The sequence below is a fragment of the Platalea leucorodia genome, assembly GCF_965183815.1.
Source record: "Platalea leucorodia genome assembly, chromosome: 8".
In the NCBI taxonomy this organism is placed as follows: domain Eukaryota; kingdom Metazoa; phylum Chordata; class Aves; order Pelecaniformes; family Threskiornithidae; genus Platalea; species Platalea leucorodia.
In genome coordinates, this window is record NC_138830.1 from 18,694,650 (window position 1) to 18,716,685 (window position 22,036).

Below are 22,036 nucleotides of genomic sequence, written 5' to 3' on the forward strand. Positions count from 1 at the left end.
CTCGGCCACCCGCGGGCTGACGGGACAGGAGAGATCCCGACCCCAGCCGGTGTCTCCCTGTGCTCCCTGCCCCTTCAATGCCCTGGGCAGGGGCAGGGCCGTACGGAGCAGGGCAGCGTCCTGCTGGCTTGGGAGTGGTGTAAACCTCTCGAAGAAGAGGAGGAAAAAGTTTCAGCTGCCATGAGGAAGGCTGCCCGTGAGGAAGGCTGCCCCTGGGGAGGGCGCCCCTGGGGCCCCCCTCCGTCCTCCCAGGCAGCGGACAGCGAGTGCAAGCGGGGCGGTTGGCACCTCTGCCCGGGGAGAGCGATGCCGGGGCGCGCCGGAGCCTGCCGGCAGCCGGGCAGGGCTGCGCCGCGCCGGTCCCCGGGGAGCGGCCGCAGGTGGAGGCCACCCCGCGGGGGTGCGGTGCCGCGGGACGGGACGGTCGCTCCCCCCGCTGCTTGTGGCCCCCGCCCCCGCGGCAGACACGCGTGGGCGGGGCGTGGGCGGAGCGGCGGGGCGGGGCGGGGAGCGGCGCGGCGCGGAGGGGAGCGCGCCCGCAGAGAGCTGCGCTCGGCGCCCGCTCGGCAGCGCCTCCCGCCGCCGCGGCACCATGTGGCAGCCGGCCACGGAGCGGCTGCAGGTAGGCGCGGGCGGGGGCCGGGGCCGCGGAGCTGCCCGAGGAGGGCGGCGGGGGCTGTGGTGGTGGTGGGAGCGGAGCCGGCGGAGCATCACCCCCCGGTATCGGGAGTTTGTTGCAACTTCTTCCCCTGCCTCCGCGGAGGGTGGGTGTGCGGGGGGGGGGGAGCGGGACACGCACGCACACACTCAGACAGACACGCACAGACGCGTACACACGCACACAGACAGACACAGTGCGGGGGGAGGGAGGCAGGCGCTGCCCGGCAGCATCCCGGGTCCCGGCTGCCGCTGCCCGGCGGCTCCGGGGCTCCCGGCGGGGCTTTGGTGCCGGCGGGCGGGGGTGGCGCGGCCGCGGCCACCCCGGCCCCGGGAGGCGACGCGGCTCGGTGGGGTTTTGGCGGGGGAAGCGCTGTTTGGGGGCTTCTCCCCGCGCACCCCTCAGGTGAGGGGGAGCCCCGCCGCCGCCTGCATCCGCGGGCGACACAAAATCCTGCGGGAGCCGTTTGCCTCCCCTAAATCCACAGGTCCGGATGGCTCCTGGGAACTTGGGTCCCCCCGCGCCGCCTCTCCACGCCCCGCCGGGCGGCCCGCACCCTCTTGCAGCGGGTCGGGCTCTGGCTAGCCCTGGGCTCTGTCTTTTTTTTAATGTATGCTTTTATGCATATTTCATATTCAGGGTGAAATCTGAGACAGGCGGAGAGCAAGATGAAATAAAACTTACTTTGTAGTTCCACTGTGTTGACTTCATATAGTTTTCCAGAGCAAGTGTTTAGTGAGAGAGAACTGGATGTTTCAAGTAAGAATCAATGGTCTTAGCTGATGACAAGAAAAGGTTATTATTGCTTTTGCAATTCAAATTGAGAATTTGCTTTGATATCATCAAGCAGAAAATTCAGTGGTTTGATTTGAGTTGAGTAAAGCCAATCTGAGCAGGTCCGTGAGCTTTAATCTGCACCAGCCAGTTAATGGGAATAATTCCTGTTCTTAAAAAGACATACTTTTCTCTACAACGAGAAACATGATTTTTGGTGGATAGAAATGATGTGCCACATCCATAGTTTATGGATTCCAGAGTAAAAACTATGTGAGTGTGTTGTTATTTATTTGTTTCCCCATGTTAGCCAGCAACCTCTCTGTACTGAACACAAGCAGCAAGATCACCTGTGTTAAGGAGTTAGTGATCTTGGGCCGGTTGTGGAGGTGGGAGCACCTGTATCACCTGTGCTCTGGAGGAGTGGTGTCCCCGGGGGGGAATGCTGCTGCAGGGGAAGGACCTGAGGTGAGGCTGTACCCAACAGTCAGGGGCAAAGGAGAAGGTGAGGGAAGGGAAGGGGAAAGGGAAAGCTGAGGTTAATAGCGATGTGCTAGTCTGGATTGTATGGACTGGCTACGTGCCCCCTTTGTGGAATTAGGAGGTGTAAAAAATAATAAGATACTGATATCGCAAATATCTGATACTGCCTACAAGAGCATGTAAGGTGAAAAAGAACCAAGTGCTTATGTTTTGCAGAGTAAGGTTGTAAGTGTAACCTTATTCAGCTGCCTCACGTATCCTGTGTGCTGGTAGGGATCTTGCCTGAGGGAGTGGGTGGGAAAGGCCACGTGCCGTGGGGGACCAGGGCTGCCTGGAAGGGGGATGCTCGCTGGGCCTCTCGCTTACCTGTTGCAGCACAACGCAGGCCTATAGCGAGGGGAGCCCGTGCTCTTCCCTGTCGTTCAAGGGGAGCCACAAGCACCAAAGTTCTCAGCAGCGGCCACTGGCTTTGTGCAACCTACTGTTGGTCACCTCTAGCTGGAGACTGCAGGCATCCTGAGCCTCCCAAAATGCTAAGTGCCTTTAACTGTGCTTCTTGCCAACAGGAGTTGCCGGGGAAGTGTATGAAGAGCTGTAGGTGCTCCAAAAAAACAAGCCAGAGGGATTCAAAATTGCAGAATTAAATGATGCTTTGGAATTGTACCAGCTCCTAAAATGATGAGAAGGGGAAAGCCTTGGAAAAGCCACAAGAAGCCCATAATAATTCTGTGTTCACATAAGAGTTTAAATAGCAGCATAGTGAACAAAATGAATACAGTGAGTGGAAGGATGCTGGGAGTAACTAGGATATGATCCTGTAATTGGGAGCTGGATCCTAATCCATATTTCACATGAGCCAGAGTTGCATGGGCAGTAGACTAGCTAATATCCCCAACACCTTTGAATTTTTTTTTTTTTCCAAAAGAACTTTGAAACCTGGTCAGTTCAAGTAGCCCGATCTCTCCTTCTGTCCCCAAGAACTACAGGTTGTACATCACCAGCCTGGCCAGAGCTGCTGGCAGCGCTGCCTGGCCCCCCTGAGGAGAGCTTATGAAAGGCAATAAATACCTGTTTATTCCCTTCTTTCTCCCCCTCAACATCTTAATTCAGTTTCAGGTGTCCCACATTGCTCTCTTTGTCCCAAGCTCCCTCTCTCCTGGCACCCAGCTGCTGTGAAACAAATCTTGGTGTCATCGGGGTTTGAAGGGGGACCTTCTGTTTGTCCTGGCTAGCAAGCATGTGTTGGAGGGTGCTGGGCATGGGATTTTGGTTGTAGTAGGGGGCTATTTGGTCACTGGGTAGAGTAGATGACGTCTTGTGGTCTCTATTCATGTGTTCTGCGATTACGAGTTACGCCAAGTCACTACTGCAGGATATTTGGGGGATGTATAATGGCAGGTCCAGCCCTGTCTTCTATAGGTTCTTCTTTGAGCTGATGTATGGGTGCAGAAAGCGTGAAGCTGGCTCAGCTCTCTTAATATTTTCATGTGTGAGTTGTAAGTGGCATAATTTTGACCCAGATGCATCTTGCATTAAGATCCAGCCACGGTGAAGTGCAGTTCCGTCCTAAGTAAAACAGCAGTGAAAATATTTTCATCTTTCAGAATATTTCTTTTGGCCTGGTTCTGTAAGGGAAAGTATGAACCGACTTTGGAAGTGACTGCCTGTTGGTGTGGGTCAGTCCTGCCCTCGTTGCTAAGTGGAGCTGTGTATGTTTAACTTAAATGGAAGCGAGTGTTGTGGCATGAAGACTTCTGTCATGTTCTGACACAGTCATCTATGGCTTGCGGGTCTCCTTTCCCAGTCTCACGCAGTGTATAACAAGGCTGCGTGTTTCTAGTCTGTGGCCGTTCATGTAAAAGCTACTTTTGTTCCAAATGTGCTCGGTACTGTCAAGGTTTCACAGTTTGTGCTGAAATTTTTGGCGTTGATTAGACGTGTACAATTCCAGTAGTGAGGTCAGCAGTGGAGCTCACGCATACGCAATAGGAACGAAGTGTCATCAGCAGCTGGGTTACAAAAATGCAGTGCTAGAAAAGTGTCAATATCTAGGTTTCTGGAATTTCCTTGAAAATATAATACAGTGAAGCCTGCTTTTTCTTCTGCTGTTCCTTTCCTTTCCCCTTTTGTGATTTCATTCACCTATAGCAACATTGAAGTTACGTGTATTTTCTCCAAAGTTTGTGGGACAGTCAGTTACATGGGAAACCGCACAGCTGGGACGTTGCAGGAGTATACTGTAGGGATCAGCAAGTTTCTGGTGTGGTACTCAAGAAGGTTGTGATTTTGCAGGTAATACAGGAATTAGCATTATTCATGCTTAGTGTAAAAGAGGTGATCTGGGACTGTGTCTTTTTTGAAGACTTTTTCCCCTCTGATTTCTGTGGTGGCATGCCTGGTTTGTGTTCAGTAAAATGTGGGTGAATGTACTGGACACACGAGTGCCTCCCTGTCTCCTCTGCTGGAGTAGCGACCAGGGGGTGCTTCAGGTATTTAAGCGTTGTTCTTCCTGCTGGGAATGCTGGGGCTCCAGCCCAGGGCTCGCTGTACCTTTTGGGTATGGTTTTCATCACTGTGTTTGCAGCAGAGCATATCGATGGTTGTAAGCAGCGCGCTTTGATTTTTGGCTTGACATTTGTGGTAGCGGCACTGGTTGAGATGATGCTGAAAGCCTTCTGAAATTTTTCTTTAAAATTATTTCCAAATGTACCCTCTGTGCTTGGTTTGGGATGTGAAGGTCAGGGGCCCTCAGTGGAGCAGCTGGGATTTCGGAGCCGCGGGCCTCAGTGATGCTCCCGTGAGGACCCTGAAGTGGTTTTTGAAAACAAGCGAGGTCTTCGTGCAGTTTCGCGTGCCTGTCTGAGAGACGACTGCTATTTGCTTTGAAACCTAAATTTTCCTGGAAGCTTGATGCCAGACGTTGTTTCTAGATAATAAATCCCAGTGGATGCATAGTTTCCGAGGTCATGCTGTTTATAAGCCCTGTTTATAAGTTTTCCTGCTTCTCTTAACACATGTGGCTAATAGGGATCACCATGTCCAAATACATTTTCCCCTGGAGCATGAAACGCAGTGGTGCTGGTGCTGCCTGCCCTTGTGCTGTAATGCTGGGCATCCCTGAGCTGAGCTGTGCCCATGAGCCCTCCTTTTGGAGAAGCTCTCGCTTTTCTTCTGCAGGTGGTACAGTTGGTGGGCTCACACGAGCGGGGGTCAGGTAGTGGGGAGCAGACAGGGTGCCGTGTTGCAGAGCCGGCTCCCATCCCATGTCCTGCCTCTCCCTGTGGGTCCGGGTGGGAAAATGATGCTGTTTCAGATGCTTTTCTTGGGCACGCAGTTGCCTCTTGCCAAGTGGTCGCTTGGTTTCTGCTGTCATCTGGGCCTGCCCCAAGCCCGGCCAGCTGCCTCCCTGCTTCAGGGCTGGACATTGCTTGGTGAATTGGCTTCATAAGAGCATGCAAATGGCCAAGTGTTCACAGTAGGACTTCAGTGATTCTCTGTCTACTCATCCGGAAATTCAATATTCTTACCAAAACCCACAGTTCTGGGCCATTTCTGGGCAATGTTCTAGTAGCGGATGGCTTCAGCATATTCTCATGCTGCTAGAATTTATTTCTTTCATAAAATAGAGTTCTGCATCTCTTCTAGTGTGCTGTGAAATACTGTGGGGGAGAGCTGCAGGTGGGTGAGATGAGACGGAGGGAAGTGGGTGATGTCAGGCAGGAAGCTTCAGGTCCTTCTTTGCTTGGGCAAGTTTGATTCCCTGAACCTAAAGGCTTAATTTTGCCATCATGTAACTTGTGCAGCCCCTCTGAAGTCCATGGGAAATACGTTTGCATAAGGTTGCTTTACCGTAGTCTTTGAGTTGTTGGTGTAATCTACCTCCGCATGGTTAATATATAGCAGTAAAAAACACAGTGCAGGTATTGATGAAGTTAAAAAAGAGAAAGCAGCAGTATTGGGGGTATCATTGCTCACTTTCTGGCCTACCTGTGAGCACTGCCCTCCGAGGCTTCATAAACACATCGCTTGTTTTGCTAGGATTTGTTACTGTACCCTGTAACTGTGCATCTTGAATCTACTGATACTTTTAGATTTGGGGATGATAGACTCTGTTGCTAAATGCATGCATATTACGTGCATCCGCTACCACCTAGTATACACAGCAAACACCTTTCCCATGTCGTGAACATTGAAGCTCTTCCCTAAAGAGAAGTCAGCTCTGGGCAGCATTTCCCCTGTGTAACGGCTTCGAGGTAATCACAGGCACAGTGGTTTTATGACAATGCTTATTTGCATCTGTTCAGACATATTGTGGTTTTCAGGTGCTGTTGGTGCTTTCAAAATGAACTTCTTGTCTCTTTATTATATGCTTGGTGTTCAGATACATACATTTATTAAAAAATGCAGTATACAGTCAGTCAAAACAATTGTTTTCCAATTTTTAAAAGCGTATGGAAAAACTCTTCAAACACAAACAGGTTGTAAGTGTAAAGCACACAAACAGCTGTCTAGGCAGAAACTGCTGCAAGACATGTGTAGCAGGACTGATGCTACTACTGAGCTCTGGTTTTATTAAATATTATGTCAGAAGGAAAAAGTGAAAAGTATTTGAAATTTAAGCTTAAGTCATGTGGATGCAAACATCCGGGAAGCCTTACAGCCCAGTGTTTTGGCGCTATGTAGCTTCAGGATATCTTTCAAGGCATCAAAGTTTTTGCACTAGTGTGCTGCTATGACTTTACAGCAGTCGGGATCTTTAAAACAAAGCTCTGTGATTCCAGCAAGCTCATCTGGCACCACTTAGCTTGGGCAGTTCCTTTTTTCTACATTATTTATCCTTTGTAGAAATTGAATGGCTCTGGAAAAATGCTAATTTTGTGAAGCATTCTATGACCAAAAGAAAAATCAAAATCAGTGACTGCCTTGTGGAAAGCCCCCTGGGAAATGATCTTAAGGGTTCATTTATAGTGTACTACTAGTTTCTGTTTATGAAGCTGACAGCCTGTTTGATGACCAAGAAAAATAATTAAAAAAAAAAAAAAAAAAGCAGTGATTTCCTTGAAGGAAGACAAACTAAAGCATTCAGTCTAAGTAGTTCAGAATTTTAACTGCCTGTTTCTTATTTTGTCTTTGTCCCTGGTGGCAGCCAGCAGGACAGTCAGCAGTGGTGTGTCCAGAGTGTTACCATTTCCTTCCAGGTGTGATTGTGTTCGCAGCAGACAGACCTTCAGCTGGGCGATGGGAGGTGTGCTAGGCCCAGACATGTAAATGTGTAGCTGAAAAGTCCCTTTAAGCAATGTTTAGTACTTTCTTGTTTGTTTGTTCACCCCCGCCCCTCTCCCAGTGCTTTCATGTATAATAATGGAACTTATTTGCACTTCAAATAATAGCTGGAAAAGTTACAGGTGACAGTAGTGTTAGTCTTCTGGGCTGTTTCTGAGTAAGTGCATCGGAACTTTGACGAAAGATTTTGAATGTGGGTGATTGTAAATGTGTCTTGAGAAGACCTAGTATGGCTTTTTATGATTCATTTTTCCTGCTGAAATACTGAAAATATGGAGTGGCAAATATAAATCTTTGATACACAACTTTTTTTTTCTTAAGGTTTTGAGCATTTCTCGTATTTGATATTCTTTTAATGATGGCACTTCAACAAAATTATACACGTACTCAGAATGATTAAGTTGATCTTGTTGCACTGACCCTTACCTTAGCAGTTTAGTGATGGCTTCTAAAGTATTGGTCTTTTTGAAGAACCTTCATATGTGTTTTCATCGGGAGCATTTAAATAGTTAACCACTTTTCTGGCAAATTGATTATCAATGGTAGTAATTCCAATCTTGATGTGGAAATGTAAAAAATTTCGCCATTCCAGCTGTTTGTCTCTGTTCTCTTGCAGGCTTCCCCTGCTACATTGTATTGGGTGCTTCAAGGGAGGGGGTTGGAGATCTGGAGCAGGTCAGGGACCTTTTTTGAGCTGTTTCACTCCCCTCTCACAGCTTAATGGCTGGTTGTGCTTCCAGACAATGTTAACAGCTACATTTCTGACCTGAGTTACTAATAACAAGTTTTACTCACCGAGCTATGCTGCGAGTGCAGTGCTGTTTGGTTTGGGATCCCCTTGCTGTAGCACCGGCGCAGTCGGCGCTCCTGTGCTGTACCCCTTCACGGTGTTGGGCCTGTGTCATGCCGGGCAACTTCCAAACGTCTCCCCATGCAAACACATTTTCTCCAGATATATTTGATGGGAACTGCCAAGAACACTGAGAGCAGATAGAAAGTTAATTAAATGTCCTGAAGCTCAGATTTGTGGCCACCTCTTTCTTCCTGTGCCAAGCTCCCTCTGGGTTTGAGAGGTGGTTATTCCACACGTTTCGTGTGAAGCTTTCAGAATGACCCTGGAGTAAGTTTTCAAGTATTCAGCGCCTCCATTTAGGACCAGGCTTTTCCAGACAGCTTTTTACCCTTCTGAAAACTTGTCCAGTCATTCAGTGCCTGGAGAGAAGTGATTTCAGAATCTGGTCCCACCGGTGGAAGATCTCGCAGTGGGATCTGGTTCAAGCTCCATTGGGGTCAGTACCACCCTTGGGCCTGGCTGGGTTTGAGAGCAGGGCAGCAATCCCACCTACTGGGTTGTTACAAGAGATCCAGAAAGTTTGTCTTGTGTGATTTAAAACAAACATTCCTCTATGCTATGGAGCTTCTTCCTGAGAGTGACTGCTGGCTGGAGGCCAGGACAGAGGCGTTTGGGGTCTGCAGGGGACCAAGGGCATGGGACCTCCGTGGTGATGGTGGCAACATAAATACATCATCTGGGCCTGCAAGTTCCTAGCTCTCCATTCCCTCCCTGAGCCTGGGTGTTGAGAGACAAAAAGGACGGGCGGACGCAGCATTTTCCCTCTCAATGGCTGCAGGGGGAGGCTCTCTGGAGCGAATCTCAGCTGCTCTGCGGCTTTCCTGTAGCTGGGGACGAGCTTTCCTGCTGTCAGGATTAATCTGTGCTTTCTGAACCAATGAGGATGATACTGACCTGAAAATGGTATAGTTTCTTGGTGGGGGGGGGGCGGGAATTACCCCTCCCTCCAGTCATTCTGGTTGAAAAAACAGCCAAACAAAAATTCTGTTGTTATTTGTTAAAACTATCCAGTCCAAATTAATATGCTGAACTTGGCTTTGCTATGTTAAGAAATCCTGTCCTCAGTTTTTTAGTATTTCCTTCTGCTGGGGAGAGGAGCACCACGAGAACAGTTGTGTCATGGTGTGCTGGTTCTTCTGGCTCCAGCTTGGAGCTAGAGAGTGTAAAGACAAACAGCAAAATTGTTAGAAAAAATATATCAGACTTCAAAAACAGGGTTTTAATCTTTTTTTTTTTTTTCCTGATTTGAGACTATTTATTTAATAGAACCTTTTGCCCATTTTTAGCTTTTCCATCTGGAATTTATTATTTTTTTCCAGTTTTTAACCAGAAAAGTACTTTTTTGAACTTAAGCAGGCACCAAGCTGCAGCTCCCCGAGCTGCCTGGATGTCAAGGCATAGCGTGTACGTCTGCCCTGGCTCGCTGCACTGTGTGTCTGCAGAAGACAGCAGTGAATTTCTTTCATCTTCACGAAAACTGACAGTTTAAGCATCAGATTAACAGGAGTAAGTCAATATAAAGATTGGAGAGAGGATTTTGGCTGTGTGTCGCTTTGCAGCTGGGGATTTCAAATTGTCTGATGGGCTGAGTGATGTTTTTCATGGGATCGTTTGTGAGGGGACTGAGGAAGTATTACTTCCAGGTACAGAAACAGGCAATTTAACAGATTTCTCATATGTAGCTATTTTAAGGCAGAGGTGAACCCAAACCTAGAAGCATTTGCATGTGTGTGCAGAGGATGAAGTGAGATATTTCTGTGGCTGGCTTGCTTATCCTGTAGTGTCCGTATTGCTTTCTGTGCTGCCAGTTCCAGCATTGCTGAATGATATTAAATCAGTTTTAATGTGGGGTGGTTTTTTTTTTTTTGCTTTGTGGTTTGGTTTTTTATTTTTTTCTTTCTTTCTTTTTTCCCTAGTCCACAGGAATTTTCTATGCCTGACCGTAAATTTGAATCAGAAAACATAGAAGCTTGAATCTTGTCCCAGTGCTTTTAAGCGGGAGCCTGTACAGCGTGGATCTGCACAGGCTTCAGTTTTCACAGCTGTGCTCTGTTGTTTGGATTAGAATCAGAAGGAAGGATATTTTGAAAATTTTATGCTGGTCCTCTCGATAGTTTGGTTGAAAGGGCCTGTTGAGCTTGGTACCGCGTGTTTGAGGAAAATCCTGATAGTAAAGACAGCTTTGGTGCCTCCTGCTAAAATGAACTGCTGGAGGGATGAGGGGTGCTGTTAGAGTGCTGGGTGGTTAGTTTTTCTGGTAGGCAACGAAGAGCAGTGGTTCCCGAGACACCAAAGCTGGTGATCCTCCAGCTGAGGACGAGGCACAGGGGTCGGCCCCGGCTCTGAGCCTGCCCCCTTCGTGGGCTGGGCTGCCCCTGGGAACTGTGGATTTGTGACCCTGGCTCCGCCGGCTGTGCAGCACGGCCACCAACAAAGCTGCCTGTTGGGAAACGTGGTTGGGAAGATGGAGGAAGTGGAAATCTCTCTGTCTCATTCTTGTTGGTGGAGCATCAGTGCTGAGGTCTGCAGAAGGGATGTTACTTCTACGAGATGGAACAGTTCACTTTGATAAATGTGCGTTAAATCACCCGGATTTAAGAATGCAGTCTTATCTCCATGCCTTTGAATCCATTAACTTTTATCCTGCCATTTGAGATGGCAATACAATTTTTCAGTGGTTTATAAGGAATGTTAGGAAGCATTTGTCAGTGAGTGACTGTTTTGTTTTGATCTGGTGTTTAGAGGCTCTTTTTTTTTTTCATTAAAGAGCCTGAAGCTTGGTGCTAGGATGTGTAACATTTTCAAAGGGCAATGTTTTAATCTTGTACCTCTAAAATACAGAGTTGCTGTAGAAGGAAGAGTTGCACAGTTTGAAATGTTACAGAAGCCGAGGTAGGTTCTGCTGTTGTTTGCCTTTTCCCACAGATCAGTGTTGCAACATTCAATTCTTTCTCTTTCTTGTAGCTTTGAGGTTGCATGTGACTCCTTCTGCCTCCCCTTCACAGTCCTGCAGTTTCTGTCTCTGTAATGGGACGCACACTTCCAAGGAGTTACCCCGCTGCAAAGACTTGGGATCTCAACAGCTGTCATGGATGGAGTTCAGATCATTTCCTTGGGGGTGGCCAGTGGGGACTGGGGCTGCCTGGTGTAGGAAATAGCCCCATCAGAAGTACTGGGCTTGCCGCAGGGTCTGCAGGGGTGAAGGGCAGCCTTTCTGTGCATCACGGCAAGCCTGGGACGAGTCTCTAAATGAATGAGACAACTACCTTTCATAATCAAAGGTGATGAAAAGCCCTGGCACTTCAGGACAGTGAAAAATATTCACTGAAGTTCTCGTTAGTCACTGCTTAATTGTTCCTATCCTGAAGCCACTCTCCTACATCCTTCTCACGTTTAAAATGCTGACAAGTTTCAGGCTGCAGAAGTGGTGGAGCTCATCTCCCTGAAGGAGAGTCACGTTTGAAGAGATCATGAGCTGCAAGCGCTAGCTGAAATGAGTTATGGCAAGATCTTCACCTGGAAAGAGACATTCCAGAGCTGCAGCTTAGGGATTTCACCCCTGTGGTCGGATAAGCTCCCATCGTTTTTCTGAGCCTGGGACTGGGCTCCAGCTGGTCAGAGCAGGGGTCCAGCTGTGTGGGGCAGCAAGGTCTGTACAGGTGAAGGTAAATGGGGATGTTTGTCAGAAAGGCAGAATCTAAGGAGGCTTTGAACTAAGGCAAAATTCTTTGTAGAGATGTAGAACTTCTGGGGGTAGGAGGAGCACGTTGGCAGCTGGGGACCAGAGAGGTCTGTGAGTGGTCTGGGGTCAGGCACAGCCCGGGAGCCCCAGCTGCAGAAACCTTGCACTGAAACAGCTCACTTCTGGTTGGTTTATATTATTTTCAGAGGGCATTTATATTGTTTTTTCAGGATAGGATTTTTATTTCTCAACATCAGAACTTGTTCATGCTGCTTACATGATAGAAAAATAGCCACATGCAGTGGGCAGCATTGACCAGGGAAATGCCTGTACCTTGTTTGTTCTGAAGTTTACTGAGCCGGTTCTGGAAGTAACAGCCTGACCTTTCATTCCTCTGTTATAGTCTGAGGGTGTTCTTGCATGGATGTGGAGCTTTCCAAGATAAACGAAGTGAATGTGGTTTGGCATTTAAATCACTAATGTTGTATCAAGCTCGAGAATTTCAGAAGCCATTAATGTCTAAAGAGATGTCATTTTGATCACTTGGGGATAAACTTTGCCCCTGCCTATATGCGGGTCTTTTTTTTTGGTCCAAATTCAGATCTTGATAATGTATAAATCTAAGTGCTATTGCTAATGCCAGTGGAGTTACTCTGTGTTTCTTTTACTTCATGTGTTTTAAGAGTCCAAAGCTTATCTGATTTTTTTCTTCCTTTTTTTTTTTTGAAGAGTAGATATATGTGACAAGATTTAATGTTTAAGAGAGCTGAACTGAACGTTTGTGTATTACTCTTTTTCGAAAGCGTGTGTTATTGAAGTCATTCCGGACCGAGCCCTAATGGTGTTTGGATAAGGGGCTGCTACATATCCGACAGAGGAACGTCTGTGTCACGCTGTGAGCTCACCATCCGCTTGCTTTGGGGTGGGGGAAACCCACTTTACAAAATATTTGTGGAAGCGGTAACAAGCGTCACAGTCGCACGGTTCCTCCCCTCTGCGAGGGGAAAAGGGAGTGTGGGTCCCTCGCAGGAGGGTCGGTGTGGGGCCATGGCGGCTGCCCCAGCAGCAGGCTCAGAGCATCGCTGGCTGTCAGCCCCGGGGCCCCGCGGTGCCCGCAGCCGCCTCCCGGCACAGCGTGCAGCCTGCCGCCCAGCTTCGGACCTTCAGCAAATATTTTTGGTTTTCAGCTGAAAACTATATTTTTCATTTGTGAATCCAGTCTGTTTCCAAGGCCTTCTCTTATTTTCATATTTTCTTGTGAAGACTTAAGATATTTGCTTCTTCAAAGGGTTTAAAATGTCTGCTCTGCTTCCCCCCCCAGCATTTCTCGGGAACAAAAAGTGTTTCTTACCTAGCAGCAGTTGTTAAAGAGGTGAAGTTAGCAGTCTGCCTCATTCTGGGAAAAAACCATTGTTCCCAACATTTTCTTAATCTCAAATCCTTATGTGGGACAACAGGAAAGTGCTGTCATATTCTTCCCTATTACCCCAAAATCTACCTGGTAATATTTTTTTTTTAATTAAGCAACTTTCTGGGAAGTTTTTCAATGTGATCTCCTTACCGAGTTTTACAACTCGGTATACACCTGCATAAAATCAGACTGAAACATTTGCTTTAAAAATGGCCTAGTCCTTACAGTGCCATACATGACTTCTCATATAGATAGTAAAGTGACGTGAGTTTGAGGAGTCAGATAACAAAGTTAGTCACTATTAATCATTGCAACTGTGCTGCAAAGCTGTCAACGCAGAGTGGTTACGCCTGTGTAATATAGTTTCTGGAATAGATACAGTCTTTGTAACATCCCAGTTAGAAGGTGTCAACACGCAAGCAGTACAGTTTTATTTAAGATACAGTTTTATTAAAGCCCTTTTATTAGGGCTCTCCAGCTAAAAGAGCAGGTAAAGGCTCCCTTTGCAATGCCACCTCATATCTGCCCAGCGGGATCGGCTGGTCAGGGAGGGAGCAGGGATGTCAGGACCGCTCTGGGGGACTTGGCGATTATTTCGCAATGGGAACAAAATGACAGCAGTGCTCATCTGTTATTCTTCCCTGGGTGTGGAGGAATGACTTTCAACCATATCACCTCCTTAATGTAATTAGTTTTTCCTCCTGAAAGGAGGTGATTGCAGTGCTAGTAATGCCGAGATGATGTTGAGCACTAGATCCTCTACGCTGTGCAGTGACATTTCCCTGGTGAAAGAGGGTGTGATGCCGTCTATGCCAGAATAACGTCCCTTGCTTTGCCTGGGTGATTCACAATACTTGGCAGTCGTTGTCACTGTCTGTGGCCCTTCTAATCCTTCTTGTGTATGGACACAAACAGGGTACAGAGATGCTAAAGTCCAGATCTCCAGCAGAGCAAGGAGTTGGGCTGGCAGGACACACCGTCGTGGAGAACTGGGCTGTAATCTTGTGCTTTGTAAAATTCTCATGCATGTTGTGGTTTGTATGGGTCCAGCCTTCGAACAAGGCTTTGGAAGAGAGTTTGGAGGCAGGTGCCTGCCTGAGACTTCTGTGTTACTCAGTGCCTCTGGTTGCTTGCCTGCCTTGATGGCTCTGACCAGGAGCGAGTGGGCTTCACCGCGCAGTGTTTGCAGCACACTCTTGCTATGATTTACTGCTGGGGCTGGTTATCCCATGTGGTGGTTTACTGCACCCTGCATACAGATCCAAGGTTTGCTCTAGGAAATATTTAATGCTGTTCTGCTTTGTACACCTGGAGGTCAAAAGAGAATGTGGTTTTTCTAGCTAATCGTTGTCTCTTGCAAACTAATTGTAAGTAAAACAAAGCAAAAAGAGTGTGTGGAGCCTGGCCAGCTCTTAGTAATGTCCGGACCAACTAGTCCAATGCTGTGTTATTTCTCTGACTTTATTTTACTGAACTTCTGTGGGATTTTGAAGTTTTGCTGTGTGTAGCTTATCTTAACTTTCACTGTGTGATGGTTGTTTTTTGTGCGCCCCCCTCCCACCCCCAGCCAGTGGGTCAATATAAAAAATTATTTTAAACAGTGGGTGTGAGATGGCTTTAAAAAAATGATGGGAGTTGCTACCAGCATTTACCTTATAGATACTCCACTGGAAGTTAATAGGGAAGGGTCTAATGGGCAGGATCCTCACTTAGAGGGGTCATATTTGCAAAGATCTGGAATTTATCTCTGTTCCTGGGCAGTATTTGGTGCTGGAGGGATGTGTCCTTCTCCTTCAGACCTGGCACAGGATCAGCAGGGCACTTCGGATGGCGGGGAGGCTGCCCACTTCCCTGCCCTGTGAGTGAGCATTTCCTTGTTTTCCTGTCTTGGCTGTTTGGCCCTTTCCTCTCCCCCCAGAGCAGCCAGACCTCAGATTCTGTGCGTCCATCTGCCAAGATACTGGATGGACAAAGGCTGGGTCCTCACCTGAGGAGCTGAAGAGTTACAACAGGGAGCAAGAGGATTTCAGTTTCTAATGTGCATGTTTCTATTAATATCTTGTTAACCCTGTGTTAACCCCTAACACTATGTGGTTACTAGTATAAATATTTATTCTTGGTATGTAGATACAGATATGTGGTAGGATTAATGCTAATTTTTTAGTACTTAGTACTCAGTTTCAGTTAAATCAGTTTGTCAGATTGCTTCCTCTTGTGGTGTGTTTTTTTTTTAATTGGCAAAAGAGTATGCACAAACAGGGTTCAGATGGCCAGAGCCTCTAGAATCTCATTATCTTAATTGAAAAATGTCAGCCTTTGACATTAATAAATGGTTTAGCTAGTACGTGATTAGTCACTGGGGAGAAATGGAATCGACTGTTACAGCCATCCGTCACTTCTAGATGATAATGATAAGCTACAGCCCACAGGTCTTAAGAATTAATAGCTCTGGGCTTAGGACATTATTTCCGTGTATTAGAACATCTCAATTCCGTTATATTTGGTAATGTTTTATTCTGGAATACCTTCACTTAGAAAAAAGTGGAAGGTGCACAAAAGACATCCTCCTGTATCCTCTAATGTCGCTCTTCAGCTTTTTACAGTCTGCAGATGTGTTGCCAGTGTTCTGCCTCTGCTTTTTTAAAAATCATACTGTTTCGTTTCTGTTAACCATTCTTCACTTACTGGAGGAAATAAGTTGTTTAGACAATGTGTGGGGATTAGCTGTGTATTGAACTACCACAGTAAACAAGTAATTAATTCTCATCAAAATATACACTGTGCTCTGTGTGTGGATTTTATGGAGTCCTCTGGAAAAGAAAATATTTTTCTGTCTAAAAAGCATTTCCTACCCAGTGACTAGCTGTAAAAGAAACAGCTTGAAAATATTTCCTGGCTGAAGGAAAGGATTGGTACATACTTTTAGTTTGCCATTGTGGTTAACATCACTATGCATTTTTTCTAGCACTTCCTCAGTTTTTCTCAGTTTTATGTACCTAGTGTTAATAAACATAGGTACAGAAATAACAGTCCATCTGATCCAATCTGTTTGATCTTTTCTTTTGGTAACACCAATGCTGGGATTTTGCAGAGGATAATCTGAGGATTCAGGCTTGGCTTTGCTCCTGTTCAAAATCACTGTTAAAATACTGATGAGTTTGCTGCTGGATCAGGGGCCTGAGGGTTGTGCCTTGGGTTTTTTCCTTTTTTTTTTTTTTTTTTTTAAAGAACTAGACCAGTGGGCAAAATATAGTATTAGTGTATTGAAGGAGGTAAGCGGGTGAGGTCAGCGTGCCTGCTGGAGCACTGTGCGTGGGGTATGCACCGCATGCAGTTGTGCAAGCGCAAGCTGGAGTTTGCCATGAGACGTGTTTCGGAGCACAGCCAGTGACAGACAGGTTATGATGACCAGCTTTTGCCTTTAGAAACAAAAGTGTAGTGTTTAGTTCAGCTTCTAAACCAGGTTAGTGAACAACTGCTAGCAGTACCAGGCGACGTGCAGCTGTTGGTTTTGCAGAGCTTGGAAGATGTTTTTTATGCCATCACCACTTGGCAAAGGAAAATTGGGGTTGGCAATACTGGTGTTTTCAGAAAAGGAGAAATCAAAGGTGGCACACACATATGTCCTCAGGATTTCTGCTCAGCCTCCCCGCTAATGCAGGGGTTTTGCTGTTGTCTTCTGGCTTTGCCAGTTGCATTTTCCACGGGCCAGTGCAGGGGCTTTTTACATGCCCCTAGCTACCCATAACTCAGGAGGATAAAATTATTCCTAATTGCGAGTAGCCTTTTCCCTCAGACTTTTCCAGTTTTACTTAGTGTTCACTCCTGCCCTCTCCCAGCCATTGCTCAGCAAAGCTGTGTGGCGTGTATTTCCTAACCAGGTGCTTCCTGGGCAGCTCTGCAGCGTGGCCATCTTCTTGGGTGTCCTGACACTAAGGTTTCAGTGTCATTTTGCTGTTGTATCGTACTGCAAATGACTGCTTAACTTGTCTGATTTCCTTGCAGATTCCCAGCAGAGTTGTTTGCCTTCTTTCAAATCCTGTATCGCTTTAGCCTGACCCTCACAGTCTGGGATTTCTGTAGTGCCTCATTTTCTACAGATGTGTGATTATGTGTGATTTTCTGCCTTAAATTGTTATTTTTGCTTTTTTTAAAGTTGCTTTTATCTGTTACTGTTGCAGACAACATCTAAAACTGTGATTCTGAGATGCTTAGAAAACCTGGAGGCAAATGAGAAAATTCCTAAATTTAGTCATCCCTTGTACTCTTTCAGCCGTGACTGTTTCTGTACTAACAGATGTGCTACAACTTTTGGAGATCAGTGGTGAAAGCAAGAACTGTTAGAGATGGTGACCTCTGTGGTACCAAAAGCCAGGTTAGACAACCCCAGTAGTTCTTCAGTAGCTGCATTCTTTGGCAAAAATAGTTTTTAAATGTTTTTGAAGGCTGAGTACAGAGTGAGACCCATAAATAGATCCTGTAAACTTACTCTCCTGAGTTGCAGAACATCCCTCGGTAGGTCAGACCTGAAGACCGCCAGCTATTCATGCTGTATATATTCATACGTGAGTGTACTGCAGTGAAATTACCACAAAACTGGAACTAAAGCAAGCTGTAAATGGAAAAGCCATGCCAATCGAAATAATAGAAAGAGGGGGCATGCCCTTAATAAATGCTGTAGTGTAATTGCTATAAAAGTGTGCACATATTTACGATAACGAAGGTCTAATTTCTGCAAAACTTCAGCCATATGCATATTTTTACCTACTACAAGCAGCCACCAGTGCCCACAGGCGTGTGCACTGCACAGTAAGTAAGGGTCTGATTTCTTGCAGGACTGAGGCTTTGCTAAGTATTCAATGTTTCAATGCACATGTATCTTTTCCGGAATTGAAAACATCTTTTATTCCCTGGGCTGAGCTGGCAGCCGGCACAGAAGGCAGTCTGCTTTATGTTTATCAATCCAGGGAGAAGTCCAGCTCTTGCAAGCGTATTTCTGATCTGCCAAGAGCATCAATAGAAAGTTTAACTATCTTCCACACTCTTTTTTTTTTTTTTTTTTTTTTAATTACTTAAATATGGCCATTCAGGGAGGCATTTAATTCTTTAAATATGGCGAGGAAGGCGTTAGTGAATTAAGGATAGGGCGTTTAACCCTGTGATTTCTGAAACTTAGCTGGTGGCCGGCTGCTGCCGGTGGCTGGATGTGGTGTGATGATGCATGGTCTGTCCTGGGAGGTGCTGTGGGAGCAGTGCCTCAGCTGCGGACCAGCCCCGGGTGGGAATCCTGTCCCGTCGGTGCGGGGGATGCTGCCTGTGTGCCGGAGCCTTTTTGGGGCACCTGAAGAGGTTTTACCTGTGGACTGTGTTTTTTGGGGAAACCCTGATTTAAACTGTTGCTCTGTGCTGCCATCTATGCAGAGTGTATTCAGAGAGAATAAGCAGCGTGGTCTTGATGTGTTTGTTAAGCTATTCTGTTCATTTTAATTAGTGTAATTTAAGCTGTGATGTATGTGTGTAAAAATGGGCCTTGATCATTTCGGGGTTTGGATGAAACCCTGTGATCCAGGGCTGTAAATAAACCCCTAGCAGTGAGTGAATGCCGAAGGGCTTTAGAAGGGTCTTTTCAGATGATTCTTGTGCCCGTGTGTGGAGAAACTGGGATGTGTAAAAGGTTTCCCTTGTAGCTGAGGAAATTTTAAAAGTCTGTAATGGCGTATTTAACCATCAGAGTTTCTTAATTATTAGAGTTCTAGCAAGCAAATTTCTTCCATAAATTGTGGCAGCCCATTTCACTAACTGAACACCAGGTTTATTACTATATGAACTTGATAATTAGTTTGTAATCTGTGCATAGGCATTTCATCCTGGTGGTTTTCTTGCAGAGAATAATTTGCCTTTTATTTGTTGAGGGTGTTGTTTTTTTTTTTTTTTTTGGCGAAAACAGAAGTCCATTCACGATGGGCACAGCAAATGTAGTAAAACACTATCATACTGGGATTTGTTGTATGCTATGGATTTCTGTCAAGAATGTTAATGATTTGTTTATGAATAAGTGAGCCTGTAGTATTGTGAAACAGTATCTGGCAGGGCTGCTGAATGGACATTTTGAGAGCAGAGGATTCTTGAACTGAATAAGCTGTAGATATTTGTGTGTCTCAAAGTAGTCATAAGTAGGTTTATGGATTTTAAACAGAAGTGTTTATTTAATGCATTATCATCGTCTACAGCACTCATCTGGCATATGTATGGGCCGCTCGATAACAAGCAAAGAGGTTGTTAAGTATTTTTTAAGGGCAGTTAATCTCCTTCTAGTGGGCTTTATTTTTAAAGATAAGGTTTTCTTCCGGAAAGCAACACAAAGCGTTAAGCAGAGCAGTGTGATGTTTGCAGAGTCGGTGTGGATCAGGAAGGTACTCTGGATTTGCGGCGTCTCACTTGGGTATAGCACAGAGTTTAGCAGAGCCACCACTTGAGTTTCCTGATGGAATTATCACTTGGCTGCCAGTATGTTGTATAATCCCAAATATGCACCTTCCTAATGAGGGCTTGGGAAGGGTTTACCACTTTCTTCTGATCCCTGTTTTCTTGGAAGGATACCTACTGATGGGTAGGAGAGGTGGTCCGTTCCTGTCTTAGATGAGTCCGAAGACCGGTATCTCCTGTGTGTTGGGGAGTACTTGTGAGAAGTGATGCACAGCCCCTCAAAAGAATAATGTGGGGACTCGTCCCAAGTAATGATTCCTCGCTTTGCTTGTTATAATTTGCATGATCCAGGTGTGGGATCTAACCACTGGAATATCAAATCAACCGAACAACAACGGATGTCTAGCAGCACAAAGTGAGAGCTCTGTCACTGTTTTGGACTCAAGTCCTTAATAAAACTAATGTGTGAATTTTTGTGCTATGTCAATATCATAAAGTTTCAAAAAAATGATTGCAATATCTGTCCTCTCCCCAGCCATCCTTCCTGTAATGAGTTTTATAGCTGGTTAAATGTGTGCAAATGCTTAACAAGAAGAAAGGGTTGTCACTCAAGTGGGATTCATGCATTTTCAAATGTAGCTAAGCCTCTTGGAAAAACTGCAGGTAGAAGATGACGTGTTTATTGCTGTAGCAGGAAGCTTTGCTGTGTGACTTCATGCACCATGGGCACCTGAGCCCAAAACCGAGGGACTTCAGTGCTGGATTTGCAAAGTGTCAGAGGCAGTTGGTGTTGTGCATCCAGGCTGCTGTGTGGAGCGTGACTAAACTCTGCCCAATAAATTATGGTATTTCTTGAAATAGCGCCTTGTACTTTTTAATGAGCTGGGCTATCAGCTCTGCATCAGTGGATGGTTAAAATGAAGCAAGAATTGCTTTAACATTAAAACTGTGCCTGGAGGACTTCTCTGAGAAATTGCTTGTGATTATTAAGTGAATATAATATGGTAAGACAACCTTGATTCTTTGCTGTGCTTTTTTTTCATACTGAGTGCAGTTTTGAAAGTTGAAACGTGTACAGATGGAAAGTAATGTTCGAATGGGAATGGCTTTGGAAGCCATGCAACGTTCTCTCCCTTTGAATGTGGATAGGGAAGAGAGGTAAGACCCAGTTTATTGAGATGCAACTTTTACAGAAGAATTGGATTTCCTTTAAATACAGTTTGATTGTGTGCCAAACGGAAAAGAGGCTGAAGCCAGAGCACTTCATGCACTGAACTGGAGAAGAATCTCTTTCAAACCGAATGGGCTGGGGAAAAATGAGCCTCATATTGCTTGTTCCTTCTGCTGTGTATTCATATGTACAGCTAAATAAATGGAAAGATAGCCACCCTCCGTGACAATTGATGATGATGATGAAGCAGCCGCGGGGGGCAGTCAGGCTAGCTACAGTCTAACCTACTACAGGGCAGCAACACTCCAGGAGTGTTTTATGCAACCTAGGACAGGTGGCATAGGTTGCCATAGGTAGCTCTGCCAAATTACCACTGACGTTGACTCCTGCGTCCTGTGTGTGTGTTATTTTGCATTGGTGTGTTTGTTGCTTATGCTGTTTTCAGAATTGTCTCCTGTTTCTTCCCCAGAATTGTTTCGTCTGAGATGGTATTTTGGCAAATAAATAGCCTACAAGCTGCATGTTACTCCCATTCTCCAATAAAGCAGCACACATTCAGGGAGGAAGGCAAGGAGGGAAACTGTACTGGAGCTGATGAACTAATTTGTTCTCTAGATAGATGCTTGCGCCCTTTTCCCACTCAGATACATACCGCGCCATTAAACACTATTAAATATTGGCAGCTTCATAGTAAACTGCATTTGTGATTTGTCTACTGTCTAAGCAGAAAAGGCAATCCCAAATCTGGTTCAGAAGTGGTTTTACTCTGCCGAGCTGGGAATATCAGTGATAGCCACTAGAGTCTGTTAATTTCGGACTATAATGGTGATAAAACATGAAAGTGGAAATGCTCATGTCGTAGGGCAGGAGTTGGAACTAATCACTTTTCTACAGATGCTACAGGGAACATAGATTATAACCACAGCCCTGTTTCATGTGCTGGTTGAAGCTAGTTCCTTTTAATCTTTATACTAGGGATGGAGCACTGCATGGAATATCATGGTTTTCAAATGATTTCTAACCTTTATTTCTACAAATAAATTCTTTTTAAAAATCAGTGTTTAAGCAGATGTCTTTGTCATAGTTTTTTTTCATTGTGCCACAGTCAAAACCCATGGTTGTCCTTTATGGATAACTACTGCATACATTTGTCTGGCTTGAACAGCAGAAAATGTTAGTTTGTGTTCCTGCAGGGAGATGCTGTAGATTGTCAACCTCTGATTTTCCCTGTTGTGCTTGTTGTGGTGTGGATGACACCGAGATGCACATGATGCCCAACCAGCGCTTAAGGACGG

The 22,036-nt window shown here is 45.8% G+C and overlaps 1 protein-coding gene across 1 annotated transcript in view; it reads left to right on the plus strand.

The window, feature by feature from the left end:
- Positions 1-539: 539 nt before the first annotated feature.
- The window catches only part of PID1 (phosphotyrosine interaction domain containing 1), a 90,459-nt gene continuing 68,962 nt past the window's right edge, over positions 540-22,036 (plus strand). The window contains exon 1 of the mRNA XM_082318992.1: positions 540-622. Within this exon, the coding sequence (XP_082175118.1) occupies positions 593-622 (30 nt within the window). The 5' untranslated portion in view covers positions 540-592. The remainder of the gene's footprint in view (positions 623-22,036) is intronic.